This window comes from Cheilinus undulatus, linkage group 5 (genome assembly GCF_018320785.1).
Source record: "Cheilinus undulatus linkage group 5, ASM1832078v1, whole genome shotgun sequence".
In the NCBI taxonomy this organism is placed as follows: domain Eukaryota; kingdom Metazoa; phylum Chordata; class Actinopteri; order Labriformes; family Labridae; genus Cheilinus; species Cheilinus undulatus.
The window spans coordinates 53,923,001-53,945,048 of record NC_054869.1 but is presented as its reverse complement, the minus strand read 5'-3'; the positions used below and the strand labels follow the sequence as shown (position 1 = coordinate 53,945,048).

Here is a 22,048-nt window from a genome sequence, read left to right as displayed (position 1 = left end):
ACGAGGTGATGGAGTTCATTAAAGGTGCTGCATTTCAGTTTAACTTGATTTATGATGCTGATCAGCCTCATTCTGATTGGCTGGCAGTTCAGTGAGTGAACTTAATGACACTATGGTACTTCTCTCAGCTAAGACAGCAAAGACTGGTCACATATTTTAATAATAATTCTCTGTTCCAGATGAACTCAGGCTTCTCTGGTTAAATCTGTCTTTAGAAGTAAATCCTAGTTACCTGACCAGCGTACTCCACATAGTCCTGCTGACCCGGCCGTGATCCCACGCTGCTGCTTGAGGTGGCGCTGCCCTGCTCGGTTCGACACAACACGATGGCGTACTGATTCAGATTTCCTGTTCGTCTCACCGTCACCGCCACTGTGCCCGCCTTCTCGCTGACATTATAGCTGAGGACCAATCAGACGAGGAGAGAAGAGTCAGTTTCTAGTGGACTAGACGGAGAAAGTGTTGACTGATCAGGAAAGTAAAACACGCTGAAGTTATTTCTGAATCCGACCTTCGGTGAGTGAAGCTGATCACGGACCACTGGATGTGGAACACGTTATCTCTGACCACGTTGGGTTTGCTGTCTTTGACCAGGAACTTAAAGTGATCCATGGTTTCCTGAACGTTCTCCTGCTGCAGCACGTATCTGATCAGACCGAGGTTTACATCGGCTGGAACAAGAGCAGAAAAGAAAGGGTTTAAAAGATCAGATAATAAAACAAAGAGGTCGCAGGGGGCTGGAGCCTATCTCAGCTGTCATGGGGCGAGAGGCGGGGTACACCCTGGACTGGTCCCAAGTCAATCGCAAGGCTGACATATAGAGACAGACAACTTTAACAGTCTGCATGCGAAACATGCAATATTGGAGGAAGCTAATTAGCCATGCACACCAACAAAATCCAAACCAATCATCTCCTTTCTCCTTATTTTTCTGCAGTTTTATGGCTATGGTGACGCCCTGGAAACTACTTCCTGTTTCATGGCAAATCATGCAACATTGAAGGCTCTCTAAAGCTGTTGCTCTTTGAGTCATGAAGAAGACACTGATAATGTTGTGTCATTAAGGTCTTTTCTCACTGCACACCAAAGATGAAGTCAACAGCAGAATTCCAGTTATGACCCTGGAAATGGTGAAAAAATCCCCCCATAGAGCTAATTTATTCAAACCTTTGACTTCAGCTGTAGACAGAGTAAACGCTGTATAATAAAGTAGAGTTTCTAAAATGTGATGAAATGAGGCTCAGACATGTTGGACTTCATGAGGAGACGATGATGATGTGAGGTTTAAACGTGAGGAGACATTAATCCTCCTCTCAGGGTGAAGGTTGAGCTCAGTTATTGGATTTCTATCGTCATTAAATGATGTTTACATGTTCCACATCCTCACATCAAAGAGTCAGCCGCATCCTCAGCCTCCAGGATCAACACGTCTGAACGCTCCCGCCCTCCTCCCCTCGCTGTCAAATCACTGTAAATATGACGTAAGGTTGTCGACATTTCCAGCACTGTCTAATGAGTTTTTCAATGACACGGCCTGTTATTTTAATGATCAAATGTTTGAGGACATAAAAAAGACAATGTCTCTGATAAGAGACGAGGACAATAGCTCTGTTCAACACTGGAGGTTGACTCCTGCAGGCTGAGTCACAGAAACACAGAAGCACTGAAGGAGAGGAGGAGGATGGAGAGGAAGACTCGCTCTATTATTATTATTATTATTATTATTATTATTATTATTACTACTATTATTATTATTATTATCATTATTACTATTATTATCATTGCTTTATTATCCTCATAATATTTACATCCACTGGCTAGGATCCCTAAACTTCAAAGGTGAACTGGTTTACCTGGACAGGAGCTGATCCAGATCACTACTGACTTAGTCCTGTAGACCTCCTACTGATGATCTAGATTGAAGAAGAGAGACGATGTCTAGAGGAGTCTAGGACTGAGACCAGAGTCTAGAGGAGTCCAGGACTGAGACCAGAGCCTGTCTGGCTGTGTCTCCGCTGATAGGACCCAGAAGAATCTCAGGATTGTTTTTCTCCCTCCATCTGACTGATTAGCTGAGCTGATAACACCTCTCTATACAGAAATCACTTCCTGTTACCACCTAGAGTCTCCACCTGGCATCATCAGCAAACAACCTGGACAGGTGTGTGTATACAGATGTGTATACAGGTGTGTGTGTACAGGTGTGTGTGTACAGGTGTGTGTGTACAGGTGTGTATACAGGTGTGTGCATACAGGTGTGTGCATACAGGTGTGTGTGTACAGGTGTGTGCATACAGGTGTGTGCATACAGGTGTGTGTGTACAGGTGTGTGTATACAGGTGTGTGTGTACAGGTGTGTGTATACAGGTGTGTGTATAAAGTGTGTACCTTGTGTGAAGGTGGTCACAGGGTTTCCAGGTTTCATTTTGCTCTCCAGGTAACCGTGCTTAGGCGGGGTGGTGATGTCATAAACCAGCTGGCCATCGTCTGTATCAGGGTCCATGGTCAGCAGCTCCTTCTTGGTGATCAGATTTGTCGCCTGGAGAAAAACATCGCCCGGTTATTACCTGAGAACCACCTGGTCCTAATGTACCAGGACCAAAGTCCTGTTCAGACCAGAGATTGGTAACGAGACAAGTAGAAACTCACAACTACAACAGACTGTTCTGCGAGCTGTTCACATATCACCTGTTCAGATAAAACATAAATCCAGATATAATGATTGGGCCGTATCAGCCAGCTCTCGTCCAATCAGAGCCCAGAATCTGGTTTATTTTGTGTTAAAGGACTGCTGCAGACAGCAGATGTTTGATTTACAGACAGCAGGTTTTAACCAGCAGGGGGAGCCGCTGAGCTGTCAGTCACATTAACAGTAAACACAGAGAGGACACACAGCAGGGTTTGCTTTTCATAAATATTGATGATGTTTTCCTCTGAACATTGTTCTTCATTGTTTGATTAACAGCAGGAGGAAGTTAGACATTCACATCAGGAAATGCTCCTCTGAACGTCTGCAGAAGGCTTCCACCACTCACATCATCAGCAGGTCAATATTTATGATCATCCTGCTACTCTGGATGTTTTTACTGTCTCTGAGACTCCAACCACCCTCGTCCTACTTTAACACTGACCTACAGCTCAGAGGATGGAACAAGCCTGTTCTGCAGAGCGACAGGAGACGTTCAGGCCTGACAGCTCCACTCACTGACCACCAGCCTGAGCACTTTTATGTTCACTTCTGCCTGAGTCCATACGAACCTGATGACCTCTTTAAGTGGACCCAAAGACCCAGACTTTATCTGGTCCATGTCTACATGTCAGCGATAAAACTCCACCTGTTGTTTCTCCTCCATCTTTAAACCAAATCTTGGCGATGGCGAGTTTTGGCGTTTACCTTGTTGTCCATGTACTCGAGCCACTGCAGGCCCAGGTTGGTGACGATCCGTGGTGTTCCGTCATCAACGGGCAGAATATCGATCTTAAACTTCTGAGGAGCAGCCGTGATGATCTGGAAGAAGAAGAACATTGACACAAATCAGCTGATTTACAGACGAAGGTGGCGGCCTGTAGAGGAATAGAAGACGCACAAAAAGAGGATTAAAGTCCCAACATTCAAACAGCAGAGACGGTGCAGAGACATCATTATTTCATTCATGTCACTCGCTGACATTCAGCTGAGCTCTAAAGGAGAATCACTGCTCAGCGTTCCCTTCTGAACACATCAGCATTAAAGAATTAAATTAAAACACCAGCAGAGGAAATAAAAAAGCCTTTTAGCTCCCAGGAGCAACTCAGCAGCAACAGCGTGGTTATAACACTCTCACAGTAAGGACGCTGGTGTTTCTGAAAGATGAAACCTGATCAGGGAGGCAGGATACTGGACTCTGATATCTGATGAGATACTGGTGTTTACAGATGAATGTAAGCTGATACTGATGTTTACACGTAGTTCAGTCTAAAACTTCAGTCCTTCAAAGATCCTCTACAGCAGTGGTACTCAACACGGCTCTGGAGCCACATATGGCTTTTTTATGTCTACGTTTGAAATATTATCCCCCCAGAAAACCTTTAAAAAGGGAACTTTGACCTCAGAAATGAGACATTGATAGTAGTATTAATCAGTTTGTTTCCCACACTGGTACAGTCCGCTTGAACTGTCAACCTTTATTTGTTGTCTATGTCTAAATTGCCCTTATTTGCAATTTTTGTCACTTTTAATCATGTTTTGCTGCTTTCAGCCAATTTTTGCCACTTGTTTTTGCCACTATCTGCCATAGTTTGCTTCTTTATTAATTTTTTGCTGCTTTTAGCCAATTTTTGCCACTTCTTTTTGTGACTATCTGCCAATTTTTTGCTTCTTTTAAGAATTTTTTTGCTGCTTTTAGCCAATTTTTTGCCACTAATTTTTGCCACTTTCTGCCAGGTTTTACCACTGCTATCCAATTTTTGCCATTTTTCACCTCTTTTTTGCCACTTTCAGCAATTTGCATTTTTACCCTTTTTTCCCATTTATCTGCCTTTTGCCATTAAATGTCTCATTTCCCATTTTTGCCCATTTTTCCCACCTTTCCCACCAAATATAAAACATAGATATCACAGCTTATTTTCACATGGACTGTGGTTTTTCTGACCTCCATGGGCCCCCAGTTTGGCTTGGACACAAACATCCCCCTTTATCCCCCCTTATGGACGGCCTGGTCTGCACACGACTATTTTTGAATGTTCATGGCTGTTTAACCACCTTCAGGTCCAGTGGGGGTCCCTGGTCTCCCGCACCTTTATTTTGGGGGTCACGGGCTGAAAAGGTTGAGAACCCCTGCCCTAGGCCATGCTTCCTCACATCAACACCTTACCCCACCTTAAAGGTGTAGACTGAGTTATTCTATCAGCAGATTATTTTCTCAGGCAACAGCAGAATAAAAGAGACAGAAATATGAAGGTCCAAGAAATAAAAACAGAAACAGAGCAGTAAGTGAAGTGACTGGGATGTTTGTTGTTGTGTAAGTGCTAGGTAGGTTTGACCACGCCCACAGATCTATGGCTGACCCTCCGTTAGGTAAACTGTGACTCTGGCAGCTGTAATGCTCATTCATTGAGACAGCAGGTTTTTATTTTTCATACAAATGTGTTGAATCAGCTGATTTTGTCGTTATTCATTCACTGCTCAGTCCAATCAGACTGAAACTAAACATTAAACATGGGCGGATTCAAAGACAGTGAACACTGTTGGTCTGAATCCTTCACACACTAACACAGAAACACACACACTAACACACAAACACACACACACACCAGAACACACACAGGGCTTTGTCCCATGAACAAATCCCAGCTCTGCATATTTGAACACCTGTCCGTTGTCACTCTCTTTAATCACAGGGACTATTTTCAGAGACAGCTGGAGGAGGAGGACGCTGGCAGACGGACAGATTGAAGAAAACTTTATTGTCCATCACACAGTGACAGAACGGGACCTCCAGTAAAAATCTTCACTAACTTAATTCTAAAAATCACACAGTTCAAGCCCTTAAACATTTCAGGACCCACCGATGGGTTGGCAGATGTTTTAACTTGACTGCTCAGAAGTAACATAGCTGCAGACAGCTCTGACCATGTAAACCATTCCAGGATAAAACCACCACAGCAGACACAATCACTGCATTTGTCAGACAACGAGCAAACAGCTCACCGTTAGAAGCTCTCCTCTCTAGGTTAACTATTGTCGACTAAAAACTCTGATCAAAATTAAGTTTAGTTCTCATCAAGGAGATGAAAAGCCATGCTGTTGTGATGGATGTGGTATGTGGTTTAGCATGGTCTTGCTGAATTAGTCGCAGCCTTCCCTGACAGAGACGTTGTCTGGATGGGAGCAGATGTTTCTCTAAAAGCTCTCTCTACTTTTCAGCATTGATAGTTCCTTCCCAGATGTTAGAGCTGCCCACGCCATAGACACTAATGCAACCCCATACCATCAGAGATGCAGGCTTTAGACCTGAGCCAGGAGAACAAGCTGGATGCTCCCTCTCCTCTTTATTTCGGGTAGGATCCAAGCAGTCCGGGTCGGTCGGAATGATGTCATAGCAAAATGGTGTCGCACATCGTGAGAGGTAAACAGAGTCGCTTTCTCCTCAACATTTACTTTTATGTGTCGTCTAATTTAACATCTGTGTTACTACAGTAAAGGCACAGCTCGCTCTGACGCCTGTGTAAGTTCATGCAGGATTCCCCTCACTGGTGCGTTCAAGTCATACTTACAGCATATGACGTTTCTCTTTCTCTCTCTCCCTCAAGTAGCCCGGATCTTTCTGAGTTCCGAGTACAGTCGAACGCAGCATACAGTCATGGACGAAAGCATTGACAACAGCAGAAGAAAAAAGACAAAATTGACATAATTTTACACAAAACTCAAAAAATGGGCCGGACAAAATTGTTGACGCCCTCAACTTAATATTTGGTTTCACACCCTTGGAAAAATAACTGAAACCAATCTCTTCCTATAGCCATTAACAAGCTTCTTACTCCTCTCACTGGAATTTTGGACCACTCTTCTTCTGCAAACTGCTCCAGGTCTCTCAGATTTGAAGGGTGCTTCTTCAACAGCAGTTCTGAGATCTCTCCATAGGTGTTCAATGGGATTTAGATCTGGACTCATTGCTGCCACTTCAGAACTCTCCAGCTTTGTCTCCAACCATTTCTTGGTGCTTTCTGAGGTATGTTTGGGGTCATTGTCCTGCTGGAACACCCATGACCTCTGACCCAGACCCAGCTTTCTGACACTAGGCCCTACATTGCGGCCCAAAATCTTTTGATAGTCTCCAGATTTCATGATTCCTGTCACACAGTCAAGGCACCCAGTGCCAGAGGCAGCAAAATAACCCCAAAACATCCTTGAAGCTCCACCATGTTTGACTGTAGGTACTGTGTTCTTTTCTTTGTAGGCCTCATTCTGTTTTCTGTAAACAGTAGAATGACGTGCTTTTCCAAAAAGCTCTACCTTAGTCTCATCTGTCCACTAAATGTTCTCCCAGAAGGATTGAGGCTTACTCAGGTACATTTTTGCAAACTCCAGTCTGGCTTTTTTCTGTCTCTTTGTCAGCAGTGGGGTTCTCCTGGGTCTCCTGCCATAGCGCTTCATCTCATTCAGATGACCACGTATGGTCCCAGCTGACACTTTTGCACCCTGAGTCTGCAGGACAGCCTGAATCTGTGTGGAAGTTGACTGAGGATGTTTATCCACCATTCCAACTATCCTGCGTTGCATTCTTTTGTCAGTTTTTCTGTCCACGTCCAGGGAGATTAGCCACAGCTCCATGGTTATAAACTTCTTGATTTTATTACACACAGTGGACAAAGGGATTTCTAGATCTCTGGAGATGGTCTTTAACCTTGAGGTTGTTCATATTTTTCCACTATTTTGCTTCTTAAGTCCTCAGACAGTTCTGGGCTCTTCTTTCTCTTCTCCATGCTTGGTGTGACACACACAGACACACAACACAAAGGCTGAGTCAACTTTTAGACATTCTAACTGGCTTCAGGTGTGATTTCTAGATTGCAGCACCTGTTACTGCCACAGGTGAGTTTAAATGAGCATCACATGCTGGAAATAAAATGACTTACCCACAGTTTTAAAAGGGTGACAATCATTTTGTCCGGCCCATTTTTTGAGTTTTGTGTAAAATTATGTCAGTTTTGTCTTTTTTCTTCAGATTTTTTGTGTTGCTCCAATGCACATAAAGGAAATAAACACATGTATACCAAAAACATTTGTAACTGCAACAATTTCTGGGAGAAATGGTGTATTTTCTGGAAAAATTCCAGGGGCGCCAATACTTTCGTTCATGACTGTAATTTGCATTTTACACAGCGACCCAACTTTTTTGGAATTGGGGTTTCAGTTGTTCCAGTGGACTGATTTGATGAGTGACTGCTGTGCTGTCGTCCTGTGTGAAAACTTTCAGCCTACTGAGGAGAAAATCGAGTCAAACGACCCTGAGACACGCTCAGAACGACCGCCATAAAACACACCAGAAGGTGTTTACATGTGTTGTCCCTCACTTGACGCCATCTTTAACACAAGTCATGGCTGTCCCCTCATCACTCCTTCTCCTGTACGCTGAACTCTGTCCGCCGTCACTGGGTTAAACTGGAGGGTATAAATCCAGCAGCAGACTTCATCTAACTGAGCTCGTATCTGACGCCATCGTACCTCGCTGTCATGTATGAACGCCAAGATTCCACCGTGGTCATGTTTAAAAAGCACACGTGGTTAGGGAGCTACTCATGTACCCGGGCAGACCAGGTTCAAGTCCAGCCTGAGGCTCCTTTCCCACGTCTCTCTCCCACTCTCACCCCTGTTTCTGACTCCACCCACTCTCCTCCCCCCTAAATAAAGGCAGAGCCCCAAAAACTCTATATCACTAACATCCACTATTACCAGACCTGGACTTTTAAATACCGTCCAGCTTTTCTCTCTGACCTTTAAAACCCGTTTACCAAAACAACCTCGCTGCTCAAAAGCCATCTGTCCTCGCCCCCGTCGTATAAAGGCCATCCTGTTTACAAACAGCTGATCAGCTGACCTCAGCCTGTTCTGCTGACTCGGTCATTTATCTGTAAGAAAACATCAGCTGCTGCACACACACACACACAGACATGCGGCGTTACCTCCTTGCCGCCGTCCTCCACCATGAACAGCAGGTTGGTCCCGTCGCTCACGCTGAAGGTGAAGCGGTCCTTCAGGGAGTTGGAGCCGTCGTGGTTGTAGCTGATGCGGTTCTGATAGACGTCGTCCATGCTGAAGCTGCTCGTCTGACGGTAGTGCTGCCCGTTACTTGTACGCTCAATGGTGCCGTGGCGAGGAGGCTGGACGATGGTGAACACGATGGACTCGGCCTGGGGAGTTGGAGGAGTGAGATGGACATCTGTTGTTAAAGACACTAAAATAATAATACGACTTAAATATCATCCCTTTAGTGAAGAGGAGAAGGCCGACTGACGGATTTCTACTGTCAGAGTTTATTTCTTTAAAACATGGCGTCATCATGATGTTACCACAGAAACTCACACGCCCCCTATGATTCAGAGCTCTGACTCTTTCTGAACTAAGAAATAAAATAATACAATAATTCAAAGTCAAGGTCACTTACTCAACATGTTTAAACACAATATTAGGCCTGAGCATAGCATTGAATAGAAATATAACAGAAGTAGCTAAATATTCCTATATTTTATGTATTTATACCTCAGTGTCAGCATCTGTGGCCTTCAGCTCAAACTCGGTGATGGTCTTCCTCACGCCCTCCTGGACTCTCATCCCAGGAACGAGCAGAAGAGGCAGAGAGTCATCCACGGGTCTGATGGTGATGTAGAACGTCTGAGACACCTGGAGACAGTAATGACAGCTACATATAAAGACTGTTCAAGTGTTTACAGTTAACGGCAATAAAATACATGATTATATTAGAATAAAAGGGGGTAATAGAAGATGAATCTAAGCTGACAGTAACTGAAAACACTAGCTATTAGATGTGCAGTACTACCGTATTATAGTTAGTAGATGTGCAGTACTACCATATTATAACTATTAGATGTGCTGCACTACATATCATAGCCAATAGATGTGCTTAACAACCACAGGTCATCTTTATTCCTTACACATTTCCTGGCTCTCTTACCTCGTTGGTCCCGTCTGACACAACGAAGGAGAACTGGTCAGCGTGCTTCTCTTCTTCGCTGGTGTGGACGTACTGAATGCTGCGGGATGCCAGGTCAGCCTGTGTGAATGAGCTGATCCTTGCACCTGGAGGAGGAGAAGAGGTCATGAAGTATAATGTTTCAGGGTCACTCCCAACCAGGGCTTGACATTTACACCCGCCAACTAACCACATTTGGGTGGATTTCGGCCGTGGCAGGTAGCAGCGTGACTCTAACTAGCCACGATGGCGGGTTGAATTTATGTTAGTTTACGTCAGTTAGCCCTTATGATTTAGGCTTTCTACAGTTAGGCGTTTTTGGCACATACAAGCCTCAAATTTCCCCCAAAACAACTGAAAAGTGGCTGGTCTCTTCATCCATTTGTGCATTTTTACGCAGCGCCAAGGGTTTTTATGCTATAAGACACACATAAGCATGACACTAACACACATATACAGACACACACTCGCACTGAGCTGTTGGTAATTTAGACTGAAGGCTTCTTTCTGTTGAGGGAAAAAGTTTCAGAATGTTTGAGGATAAACTCAGACCTGAACTTTCTCCTTCTGCTTTAAAGCACCTCTCTCTCCACAGAGGATTAGCGCGTCAGCGCCGTGTGTTTGTGTGTGTGTGTGTGTGCTCCAGCTGTGTGTCTTTCTTGCTCGTGCGAGCCAAGGTGTGCAGTGTGTCTGAATATTATTTGAGTAATACTCCATCTATATTCTTTGTTTGTTGAGGGCGTTCTAAATGATAAAACCTGCACAAATGCACACATAATTTAAACATTATTAATACCTTTGATACGTTTGTATAATGATTTGCCTTATATCGATCACTAACGCATATAAAAGATGAGAGAAACTCTGAAACTTTAAATCAGTTCACTGAGGCAGTCGGAAACAGAGGCAGAAGGATAAAAGTCTGTAACCGTTCACTTTGGAGTCAAAGGGAATTAAACTAAATAGTGATTTTTTTGCCTCTGTTATTAAACAACAGACAGTACAGTTGTTTAATGTTTTTCAAATATGAGCTCCATGCACCAAATGCATTATTCAAACAGATATTTTAGTTAATTTTAGACAAACATATGAAGACATTTCCACCATAAAGTTTAAAGGACAATAGAGCAGAGGACAGGAGAAGTAGAGCACGCGTGTCATGCTGTATCATACCCTTTGTACCAAATTTGGCATTTAGCTCATAGTTTCCAACATCAAAATTGTGGCTAGTGGAAATACCGAGTGGCTAGTAAGTTTGCAAAACCACTAGCCACTGTGGCTGGTGAACAAAAAAGTTAATGTCAAGCCCTGCTCCCGACCCCATCCCTTTGTTTTCTACAGCAGGTCTAGTGGTAGGGCGTCCCGGTTCTTGTTGATTGAAGGGGCAGGGTGAAAGTCCAGGGCTTCATCAGTCCTTTTGTTTCATGAGTCAGTGGTTGTTTCTGCCAAGTTTTCTTATTTCTATTTAGCCACTGAGCAGCATTTATAGTTTATTATCATTGGAGCTCACAGTGTGTTCTTTCCTTCCTCCACGGTTAAGACCATGTTTCACTTTAACGAGCAGATAAAGAAACACTAAAGTTAAACCAGTTTAATGAGACCTTGGCTCCTCTTCACATTAAACTCAGCAGGAAGCCTCATCAGGTTTGATTAAAACCATTAAAATCAACTCTGCATGAAATAACAGAGCTAAAAATAACCCAAACACACTGAGCATCATGGGAGACTTCTGCTCTTTTGTTTTGTCTGGATGATTGAACAGATCAGGTCTTAAAGGAGACGCCAGACTAAAGCTGTCAAAAAGTCTGAATATTTTCAGACAACACAGCAACTGACTGTTGGACCGCTAGACCACTGAAATGATGGGCAGCTAGACCTCTAGAACACTGGACCATTAGACCACCAGACCACTGAAATGATGGGCAGCTAGACCTCTAGAACACTGGACCATTAGACCACCAGTCCACTGGAATGATGGGCAGCTAGACCACTAGTCCACTGGACCATTAGACCACCAGACCACTGAAATGATGGGCAGCTAGACCACTAGAACACTGGACCATTAGACCACCAGTCCACTGGAATGATGGGCAGCTAGAACACTGGACCATTAGACCACCAGTCCACTGAAATGATGAACCATCTTCATAAGATGTGATTTTATGCTATCTGAAGAGGTTAGCTGTTTCCTTACCGGGGTTGGCGGCATGCTCCAGGTGACCCAGACTTGTCTGTTTGGTGATTTTATAAACCAGTTCGCTCGGCTCACTGTCCTGGTCGCTCGCTGACAGCTGCAGCGTGGTCAGCTTCTTCACTGAGTTCTCATCCAATACCAGTCCTTTATTCACCTCCACGGATGGTGGGAGGCGGTCCTCTGAGGAGACAAACACATGATTAGAAAGGTTAGGAGACAGAGACAAGGCCGAGGAGACGACAGTCAGGAAGATTAGGAGACAGAAACAAGGCTGAGGAGACAAGGAGACAGTCAGGAGGATTAGGAGACAGAAACAAGGCTGAGGAGACAAGGAGACAGTTAGGAAGGTTAGGAGACAGAGGCAAGGCTGAGGAGACAAGGAAACAATTAGGAAGGTTAGGAGGCAGAGGCAAGGCTGAGGAGACAAGCAGACAATTAGGAAGGTTAGGAGACAGAGACAAGGCTGAGGAGACAAGGAGATGATGAGGAAGGGAGGAGAGATCCAGGGTTGAGGAGACAAAGAGACATTAGGAAGGTAAAGGGGACAGAAACAAGGTTGCAAGGACAGGATGCAAGGAGATAAGGTGAGAAATGAGGAGACACATGGAGCGAGAGGAGGTTTTGAAATGAGGAAAAAGGATCTAAAACAAAAAGGAAGTTCAGAGAAAATCCTCAGTAAAACAAAAGGCTTCATCAAACTTCAGCTAATAATCAACGTTAGGGTAAAAACACAAACAAGTAGACTATAACAATCGATGAACATGAATAAGTGATCAATAAATAACTGATCGATGTCTGGTGGAGTAAATCCATCCATGTAGAGATGCTGTAGAGTAGTGCTGTGAACCATGAGCACAGATCTCTTTGTAGAGAGAATTAACCCACTCTCTCAGTGGCGGATGTTTTCATTTTTTCATGTGTCTGAGGAGAAGGATCTGCTCCGTCTTTATCTCTCTGCTCATTCTTGCCGTTTGTCTCTGTCCTCTTTTCTCCTCTCCTCCATCTTAAAGCCAAATTCTCTTTCTTTTTTATCTGCAGCAGCACAAACTTTTCTTGGACTAAGTTTTTTAATCTTGGCTGGCTCTCTCTCCTGCAGAATAAATCTCCTTTAACGGTGAGCCAGATCAGGAAGGCACCCCCACTCGGCCGGCTCCGTTCCAATTCTCTCACTCCCAGACCCTCAGCCTGCCAGGAACACATCGAGTATGTCCAAAGACACAATTATCTGAGGAAGTTTCTCACATTAGGCTCTGTTCAAATGGTCCTGTGCTGCACGGATGTAATGGTTATTGAAGAGACTTTACTCACTGATGAGTACCTGTACACGGTCGTACTCACATCTGTCACACCTGTGTTCACATGGATGTTGTCAGAGACCACCTCTCAAAGCAGCCTTATGCGTGGAGCCTGAGTACAGTACCCCTGTGTTTTCACTGGGACATGTATACTCAGTGCCCAAGTAAGCATGCTGCAGAAGGCTGATTTACAACATATGGTTATACTCCGCATGTCAGCCTGATTACCCACAATCCCCTGCAGAGCTCAGATCAGCATGTAATGATAATGAGTGCTTTATATAGCAGCAGCTGTCTGAACAATGGGTCAAAGCTTAGAACTTGTTGTTTAAATGGAAGAGTTTTTATGTGTAGAGATGTGAAAGACAAATTCTAATATTAGACCCAGAAAAGCCGTCCAAACCCACCTGGCCTTATTTGGAGAAGTCTTCCCCCTTGTTAAATCATGAATTAACTCTGATTAACCTCATTTTTTATAAAGCAGAGTTCAGTCTGACTATCCACACCCAGACCTGATAACTGCCAGACCTGCTGGATCCAGAAACCCCTATAGAACCGGTCTGACAAAATGGAGTAGACTAAAAGATCTCCAACACATCATGGAACCATCTAAAGAACAGATGAGAAACACAGTCACTGACATCTATCAGTCTGAAAGTGTTACAGAGACATTTCTGACACTGTGGGACTCCAGCCAGCCACAGAGAGAGCCATTACCCACAAATGGAGAAAACTATGAACAGAGGTGGACCTTCCCAGGAGTGGCCGGCCTGCCAGCATGACTCCAAGAGAACATGGACCACTCATCCAGGAGGTCCCAGAAGAACCTAGAACAACAAGACCCGCTGGCCTCACTGACTCAGTTAAGGTCAGAGTTCATGATTCACCAATCAGAAAGAGACTGGGCAACAATGGCATCATGGGAGAGTTCCAAGGTCAAAACCACTGCTGACCAGAAAGAACACAAAGACTCGTCTCACATTTGACATTCTGGGAAAATATTCTGAGGACTGACCAGACAGAAGAGGAACTTTCTGGAACCCTAACCCTCACTCATCAACAGTTCCACCTACTTTTACAGAAGCTATCAACTATGGACGACTAGTTGGTGAAAATGGAGGGAAATATGCTGCATTCGATTGTACTTGGAATTCAGAAAGATCTGGGTCGGAAATTCCGACCTCCGAGGTAAATGTGTTTCATTGCGAAAGCTCGGAAAACATGGCCGGCCGAAGTAAGCTGATGTTTGTTTGGATGTTTTTCGAGCATCAAAAATTCCTGCTGGGGAAATATATTAGCTACTTGAGGGAGAGAGAAAGAGAAACGTCATATGTTGTAAGTATGACTTGAACGCACCAGCGAAGGGAATCCTGCATGCGTCATCACAAATTAACAGGGTGGGAATGGAAATGCCACTACAAAGTAATTCTACATTTTTAGTAACACAAATGCTAAATTAGACGACACATAAAAGTAAAAGTTGAGGAAAAAGTGACTCTGTTTACGGTGTGCGACACCATTTTGCTATGACATCACTCTGACCGACTCTGGCTGCTTGGATCCTACCCAAAATCCCGAGTCGGAGTCCCAAGCTCAAGGGCTGTTCTATTGCACTTTTCCAATTCGGAGGTCAGATTTATCCAAGTTCCGAGTACAATCAATAATCTCAACATGTACCGCAATAATCTCAACATGGAACATTATAGTCTATACATTATATAGACTATATAGTGGACTATATAGTCCACTATATAGTGGACTATAGTGTACTATAGTGGACTACAGTGGACTATAGTCCACTACATAGTGATCTATATAGTGGACTATATAGTCCTCTATATAGACCACTATATAGTGGACTAAATGAAGGTTCTGGAGTGGTCTAGCCAGAGTCTGGACTTAGATCTGACTGAGATGCTGTGATGATCTTAAACAGGAAAACCCTCCAGTGTGTCTGAATGAAAACTATTATGCAGAGAAGAATGGGACAACATTCCTCCACAGTGATGAGGAAGACTCACTGACAGTTATCACAAACACCAAGGATGGAACATCCAGTTATTAGGGTTGGGGGGAATGACTGTTTTACATGGGGTCAGGTAGGTTTGATCTAAACAGGTGAGGGCATCGTGTCCCAAAAACCCAGCTGGATATTTAAATGTGAAAAAAAACGAAATCAAAGTTGTTCTGAGTGGAAGATACACGGACCAAATGTCCCACAGACACAGCGAGCTGCCCAGCATCAACATGGACATGAAACATGACGTTGCACAGAGTTCATGCTTGCAGAATAAAAAAATTAAACCAAGGACAGACGGCGAGACAGGTGAGACGGGGGCGGAGTCTTACCAAGCACGCTGATGAAGAATGATTGGTCAATGAGCTTGTTTCCCTCGGGGTCAATCAGGTTAAATTTAAAGGACAGACTTCCTCCCCTCTCTCCTTTCTCATGGCTGAACTGAAGCAGACCTGCAGAACGAACAAATGAAGGGTTAAATTTACACATTTAGGACAACCTGTGATCACCAATGAGATTTTACTGTTGGTCACGTGACCAGGGAGAAGGACAGCTCCTCATTACAGCTAGATGGCGCCGTTATTTCGGCATTAACCATTTGGTTTCTACCTTTGATGAAAGTATTAAAAGTCTTATTTTTTCCTTCAGAAAATCTAAAACAAATAAAACTATAAAATAAATAAATAATATGAAGTTTTTTGAAACAATGATCTGATTCTTACCTCAAATCAGAAATCTCCCTTCACTAAAATCTAAACTGTTAGTTTTTTCTACCTTTGTTGACGTCGTCCTGTGTGAAGCTCTGGATCGGTCCTTTCACTGTCACTCTCTCCGCCTCTCTTTGTCCTCCGGCGCCACGGCTCAGCAGCAGTTTTCCCGCCGCCACGTCTTTTGTGAGGACGTAGCGGAGCCTCAGACTGTCTGAGTCCAGGTCTGTTCCCTTCAGGTTCTGCTCTGTGATCTTTGAGGAGGAGCCTGGGAGAATCCAGAATATTCCACGTTTAAATACAAATCTACTCACCGTCAGAGGTGATACAGGTGATGATAGGCTCCACCCCCTCACCTGCAGCCAGCTGCAGGCCCCTGTTCACCGTCATCCGGGGCCCCTCGCTCTTCCTCACGTCCATGGTGAACGTCAGCCGTCCTGTGTGCGTGTGGATGCCATCGGTCAGCGTGAAGCCCAGCTCGTCTGCCCCCCCGCTCACCTGCTCAGGTGTGTACACCAACAGCTGATCCAGGACGTCCTGATAGGTGAAGGTGGAGCCCTGGGAGAGGACACGCCCGTTCTCCAGGGGCTCAGAGTAAAACTGACGGCGGCGAAGTTTACCTGGAGAGAGAGAGGAAAGGCTGCTGTTAACGGACGGAGAGGGCGATCTATCTTTCTGCCAGAGATGTAAAAGCATTAAATTTTTAGATCACAATAGTCATGACCTAAAAAATCACAGTTATCAGTATTACTATGACAGAGTTAGAATTTTCTGAAAATCTAAAAAAGACAGATTCTTCATTTTAAATCATTTCATCAAACCCGTCAGACCTACAGAGTGGTGGGTTAACATGATCTCTGCTCGTCTTTGCTTTAAGGTACAATGAGACTCAACAGTCTCAGCATGGTTGTTTGGCCCCACCCCCAGGGTTTGATTGACAGCTTTAACATCCTCACAAATGATCCAGACAAACTCTGAAAAACAAACCCGAGTTCATTTCACCAAACCGATTCAGAGGACGTTAGAGTTTCTGCTGCTGATGCTGAGAGAGGAGAGAGATTTCGTTTAGATTCCCCTGAATCATAAAGATGAGAGAGAGCTGAACGAGATTTCAGGATAAATCCTGCAGAATAATAAAGCACACATACACACAGACCACGGCGTGGGATTAATGCAGACAGATACGGCGTTCGTCCCGTCTGTCTGCATTAATCCCTTCCCACACAAACACGGCGTGCTGCAGACATCTTTATCGAGACGCTCTCCCTCACTGTGAACTTGTATGACATCACTCTCCGTCTCGCACATTGGGCCGGTTTAACGGCGACAGGACACTCGCTCTTAGCGGCTGTTTTATGGGCCTATTACTGCGGGCTCTGTCATAAACATCCTCAGGGTTAGGGTGTGGAGACTGAAGGGTTAAAACACGAGCCAGTGGGGACTGCAGAGATGTTTTTGGTGAAAAATCCAGATATAATCTGTCTGCCAAGGTTTTTAAACACAGAGCTTCCTATGCTGCAGTGCTGATGGCCACACCTGGTATGTGTGACCCCAGGTGTGGCATATTTAATAACAGGTGAAAATAAGTGAGGAAGAACCCACAGTGTTGTGGAGGCTTTAGAATTCATTGACCGGGATTTTTTAAACCACAGTACATTGCTTCATCCCTCCTCTGTTTCACCTCCGAGCTGTTCCTGATTCTTTTTTTAACTCAGAGAAACTTTAACTTTGAGAAGAGTTTCTGAAGTTCAGTTAAAAAACAAAGCAATGTTCTTCTCCGAGCTGCTGGGCGAGAGAGAAATTTCGATCTGTGGGAGAGATGAGACGCCACCAAGACCGAGGGTTAGAGTGAGTAATGTCTGCAGTCTGTGAGCTCTGCAGAGGACGCTCTCTGAGTTTGTCTCTAAAACATTCGACCGTCTGCAGAGAGACTAATGTGTTTATACCAGATACAGATATACAGATATACAGACATTTATACAGTATTCTCTCTCTCTCTCTATATATATATATGTATGAACTGCATATGTATATGATTACACTGCAGCTGTGTTTGTCTCCTTTAGAACATTGAACAGTCTGCAAAGAGACTAATGTGTTTACACCAGATACAGATATACAGACATTTATACAGTATTCTCTCTATATATACAGCAGTGATACTCAACCTGTGGCTCTGGAGCCACATATGGCTCTTTTGTGATTCTTTGTGGCTCTTTTATGTCTTAATTTTAAATATTATTCCCCAAGAAAACCTTAAAAAGGGAAAATTTTTTGCCCATTTTCACCAGTTTTTGCCCCTTTTACCCATTTAAGCTATCTTTTTCCATTAAATACGATTTTTTCCAATTTTTTTTCCCATTTTGACACTTTCATTGCAACTTTTTACCCATTTTTGCCACTTTTATCCCACTTTTTTTTTATAGTTTTTTACCATTTTTCTTCCATTTGTCACCCATTATAGCTACCTTTTGTCATTGAATACCATATTTTTCCTAGTTTTCGCCCATTTTAGCCATGTCTTTTATCTTTTACCATTAAATACCACTTTTTTCTTACTTTTTTTTTACCAATTTTGACACTTTTTTGCAACTATTTACCCATTTTTGCCCCTTTTCACAATTTTTTTTGCAACTTTTCACCCATTTAAGCTACCTTTTGCCACTAATACCACTTGTTTCCTTGTCTTTTTTTTTACCCATTTTGGCCCCTTTCACTCATTTTTTTGTCACATTTGGACCATTTTATGTCATCTATAACTCATTTTTTGTCACTTCTCACCCATTTTTGTGCTACTTTCTGTCCCCTTTTACACTTTTCCTCCCCATTCTCACCCTTTTCACCCATTTTTGTTGCTTTTTGACCATTTTTGCCACCTTTTACTTATTCTTAATGCTTCTTCAAGCTGTTTTTACTTCACCGCTTGGATTGTGGCTCCTGCAAAGGTATTTTTCAACAATTTGGCTCTTTGGTTGAGCAGGGTTGCGTCACACTCATATACAGTATATATGTATGAACTGCATACATTTATGATTATACTGCAGCTGTGTCTGTCTCCTTTAGAACACTGAACACTCTGACTGATGTGTTTACACCAGGCCTAGTGTACAGATATTTATACAGTATTCTCTCTCTCTATATAGATCTATGTATGAACTGCATACATTTATGATTATACTGCAGCTGTGTTTGTCCCCTTTAGAACATGGGACACTCTGACTAGTGTGTCTCCCAGCTTTAGAGTGTGAAGTAAAGGTGTGTGTGTGAGTCAGTGCTGACCGTATGAAGGCTTCCTGATTACGGTGAACAGGATCTCGTTCTCCGGCGTGTCCAGGTCCTGGACACTCAGGGACGAGTTTGTGATGACAACTCCGGAGTTTTCCTCCACATGGACACTGCTGACGGACACCACGGGCTCACGCTGCTCCTCGCTCTGCTGACACAGGAAGTTCATTAACACGTGAACAGTTAAAGGTCATCTGTGCTTCAACACCCTCCAGACATTCCAGCAAAGGTTGGGTTAATCAGGGAGTCGTCTGCATAGAGATGTAAGAGAGGCCATGTTTTATGAAGACCAGTCCCATGGGGGAGTGGGTAAAACAGGATGGGCCTGAGGACTGGACCCTGGGGGACGCCACACGGAAGACCAGACGATGATGCTGAGCCACAAAGACTTATGGGAAACTTGACTCACACTGATTAGAGCAGTGTTAAGGCTGTTAGATAAACACGTTGGTGATTTCCTTCATCCTATCTGGAGAATGTTCTGTGACATCATCACGTACCTGGATGTCGACGTCTACGTTGAACGCCTCGGTCTGGCTGTGGCCGTCACTGATGTAGAAGCTAAACACATCCTGTTTGACCCGAGACTTCCCATCCTGAACGTAGAAGATGTGGTTGGACGTCAGGTCCTCCATGGAGAACGGAACGTCCGGTGTAACAACCCTCGAGCCGCCCACAGAGCCCCCTGCTGGACAGGAGGTAACAGAGATTTATTCTAAGCATAAAATTGATGTTTTAGTCATGGAAGTCTTAAAGTTCATCTTAGTGACTTCATCCTAAGCAGCTCGCCATTTTTAAAGACACAACTAAGACAGAAACAGATGTTTCCTTGCAGTCGATTATAAACTGGCTAACTTCAGGGACTACAACGACCGGTGACTAACAGGGACGTCTGAACCAGGAAGTGGTCTTCCATCATGTTCAGCACATCATCTATGCTACGATGGCATTGCTACCGCAGATTTCTAATGGAGTGGGTAACTTCACCCATGGTGCAAAAGAGTCTAATGCAGCGTTACTCAACCCTGCTCAACCAAAGAGCCAAAATGTTGGAAAATATGTTTAAAAGAGTCAAAGCTAAGTGGTGAAAAGGGTCAAAAATCAGCAAACACTGGGAGGAAAGGGGCAGAATGTGGCAAAAATGGGGAAAATGGCGAAAACAGGTGAAAAGTGGCAAAAATTGTCCAAAATGGCAAAAATCAGAAAAAAGGTGGGAAAAATGGGCTAAAATCAGAACAAAAGTGGGAAAAAACATGGAGAAAGGTGTCAAAAATGGGTGGGAAGTGACCAAATAATGAGTTAAGAGTGCCAAAACGTTGCAAAAAATGAGTGAATGTTGACTAATAGGCAAAAAGTGTCATTTAATTGCAAAAGGCAACTTAAATGTGCAAGAAGCTGCAAAAAGGGGCAAAAAATTGCAAAAGCAGGATAAAAGTGTTCCAAAGGGGAGAAAAGTGACAAAATAAAGTGTCAAAAATAGCCTTAAAGCAGCAAACACTGAGAGAAAAGTGGCAAAAAATGAATTACAGGAAGCAAAAATGTTCCCAAAGATGCAAAAATGTGGAGAAAAATAAGTGAAAAGTGACTAAAATGGACATAATTCAGAAAAAATGTGTGAAAAACGGGCAAAAAGCATCAAAGAGTGGCACAATGGGAAATTCATGGCATTTAATTGCAAAAGGCAGCTTAAACTGGTAAAAAATGGTTAAAAAAAAAGGGGGAAAAAATGCAAAAAGCAGAATAAAAGTGTCAAAAATGGGCTAACCGCAGTAAAAATGAAATTAAGAATGAAAAATTGCAAATAAGGGCGATGTAAATATGTAGACAACAAACAGGTTGATAATTTAGTTTGACAGTTAGAGCCTGCTGTATAAATGTGGGAAACAAACTGAGTCATGTGACTTGAAATGGATGATTTCTGAGGTCAAATTTTCCTTTTTATAATATTAAATAATGTTTGAAACTAAGACATAAAAGAGCCACAGTTGTTTAGCAGTGGTCTAATTCCTGCAGACACTCTGAGAAAACTCTGCAGATGAAGGGATGGTTGTCAAATTATTTCAGAACCATGACAAAAACTATTAAAGGTGACTGAGTTCTGTTGACTTCAAACTAAAATGTGTTCTATCAACAGAAAAATAGAGATGACACAGCTGGTTTTGATTTTAACTTAATACAGCTCATTTCTAACCTTTACTGTTTGGTTTTATAGCGTGCTCAGCTCCATCCCGTCACAACGGCGTGATTTTTCATGGTAGCTACAGTCGTGGCTCCGTGACGTCTGCGGTCCCTAAAGGACGCCCCTCAGCGGGTGAAGGAGTTTAAGGTGGGCTGTTCCTGCAGAAAGGTTGTGTTTTGGGGAGCTGCTCTTCTCTCTTAATAAAAACAGATTAAAGATGATGGAGGGTGACGCGGCGTGCTGTCAATGACGTCCTGCTCGGTGACCCAGGACTGGTTGATGCTTGGATTTTATGATTTCTATCTAAGGTTAATAATTGAGTTGCCTGTCTCAGCAGGCAAAACCCTCTGAGGTTTTCTGGTAAAAAACACACTGAAATAAATAAATAATGATGTTTATTTTATTCTCCAGTGAGCAGACAGGACCGGTAAAATAATGAGAAGAAGAAAAACGGCGTGTTACTGTGAGAGAGCAGCAGATGGAAAGGTTTCTGCAGCAGCTGTTAGCGGTACAAACACTGATTATTTACACATGTGGGTGAGAGCTGTGTGTGTTATTGTTCATGTTTGAATCACTCTAGTGTAATCTCACACACTCAGAGCGGTAGGATGCCACTGAATGATGGGCTGAGTTTGTACATCGTGACCCCCACCACCGCCGCGAACAGCTGAGTACAGAC

At 43.5% G+C, this 22,048-nt stretch overlaps 1 protein-coding gene across 1 annotated transcript in view; it reads right to left on the bottom strand.

Moving 5' to 3' along the window:
- The window catches only part of fras1 (Fraser extracellular matrix complex subunit 1), a 140,744-nt gene that overhangs the window by 24,054 nt on the left and 94,642 nt on the right, over positions 1–22,048 (bottom strand). The window contains exons 41-53 of the mRNA XM_041788467.1: positions 19,691–19,875; positions 19,185–19,338; positions 16,262–16,525; positions 15,973–16,173; positions 15,531–15,650; positions 11,887–12,066; positions 9,675–9,799; positions 9,242–9,382; positions 8,665–8,892; positions 3,395–3,508; positions 2,389–2,539; positions 512–671; positions 233–401 (exon numbers count right to left, since the gene is read on the bottom strand). Of these exons, the coding sequence (XP_041644401.1) occupies positions 233–401; positions 512–671; positions 2,389–2,539; positions 3,395–3,508; positions 8,665–8,892; positions 9,242–9,382; positions 9,675–9,799; positions 11,887–12,066; positions 15,531–15,650; positions 15,973–16,173; positions 16,262–16,525; positions 19,185–19,338; positions 19,691–19,875 (2,192 nt within the window). The remainder of the gene's footprint in view (positions 1–232; positions 402–511; positions 672–2,388; positions 2,540–3,394; positions 3,509–8,664; positions 8,893–9,241; positions 9,383–9,674; positions 9,800–11,886; positions 12,067–15,530; positions 15,651–15,972; positions 16,174–16,261; positions 16,526–19,184; positions 19,339–19,690; positions 19,876–22,048) is intronic.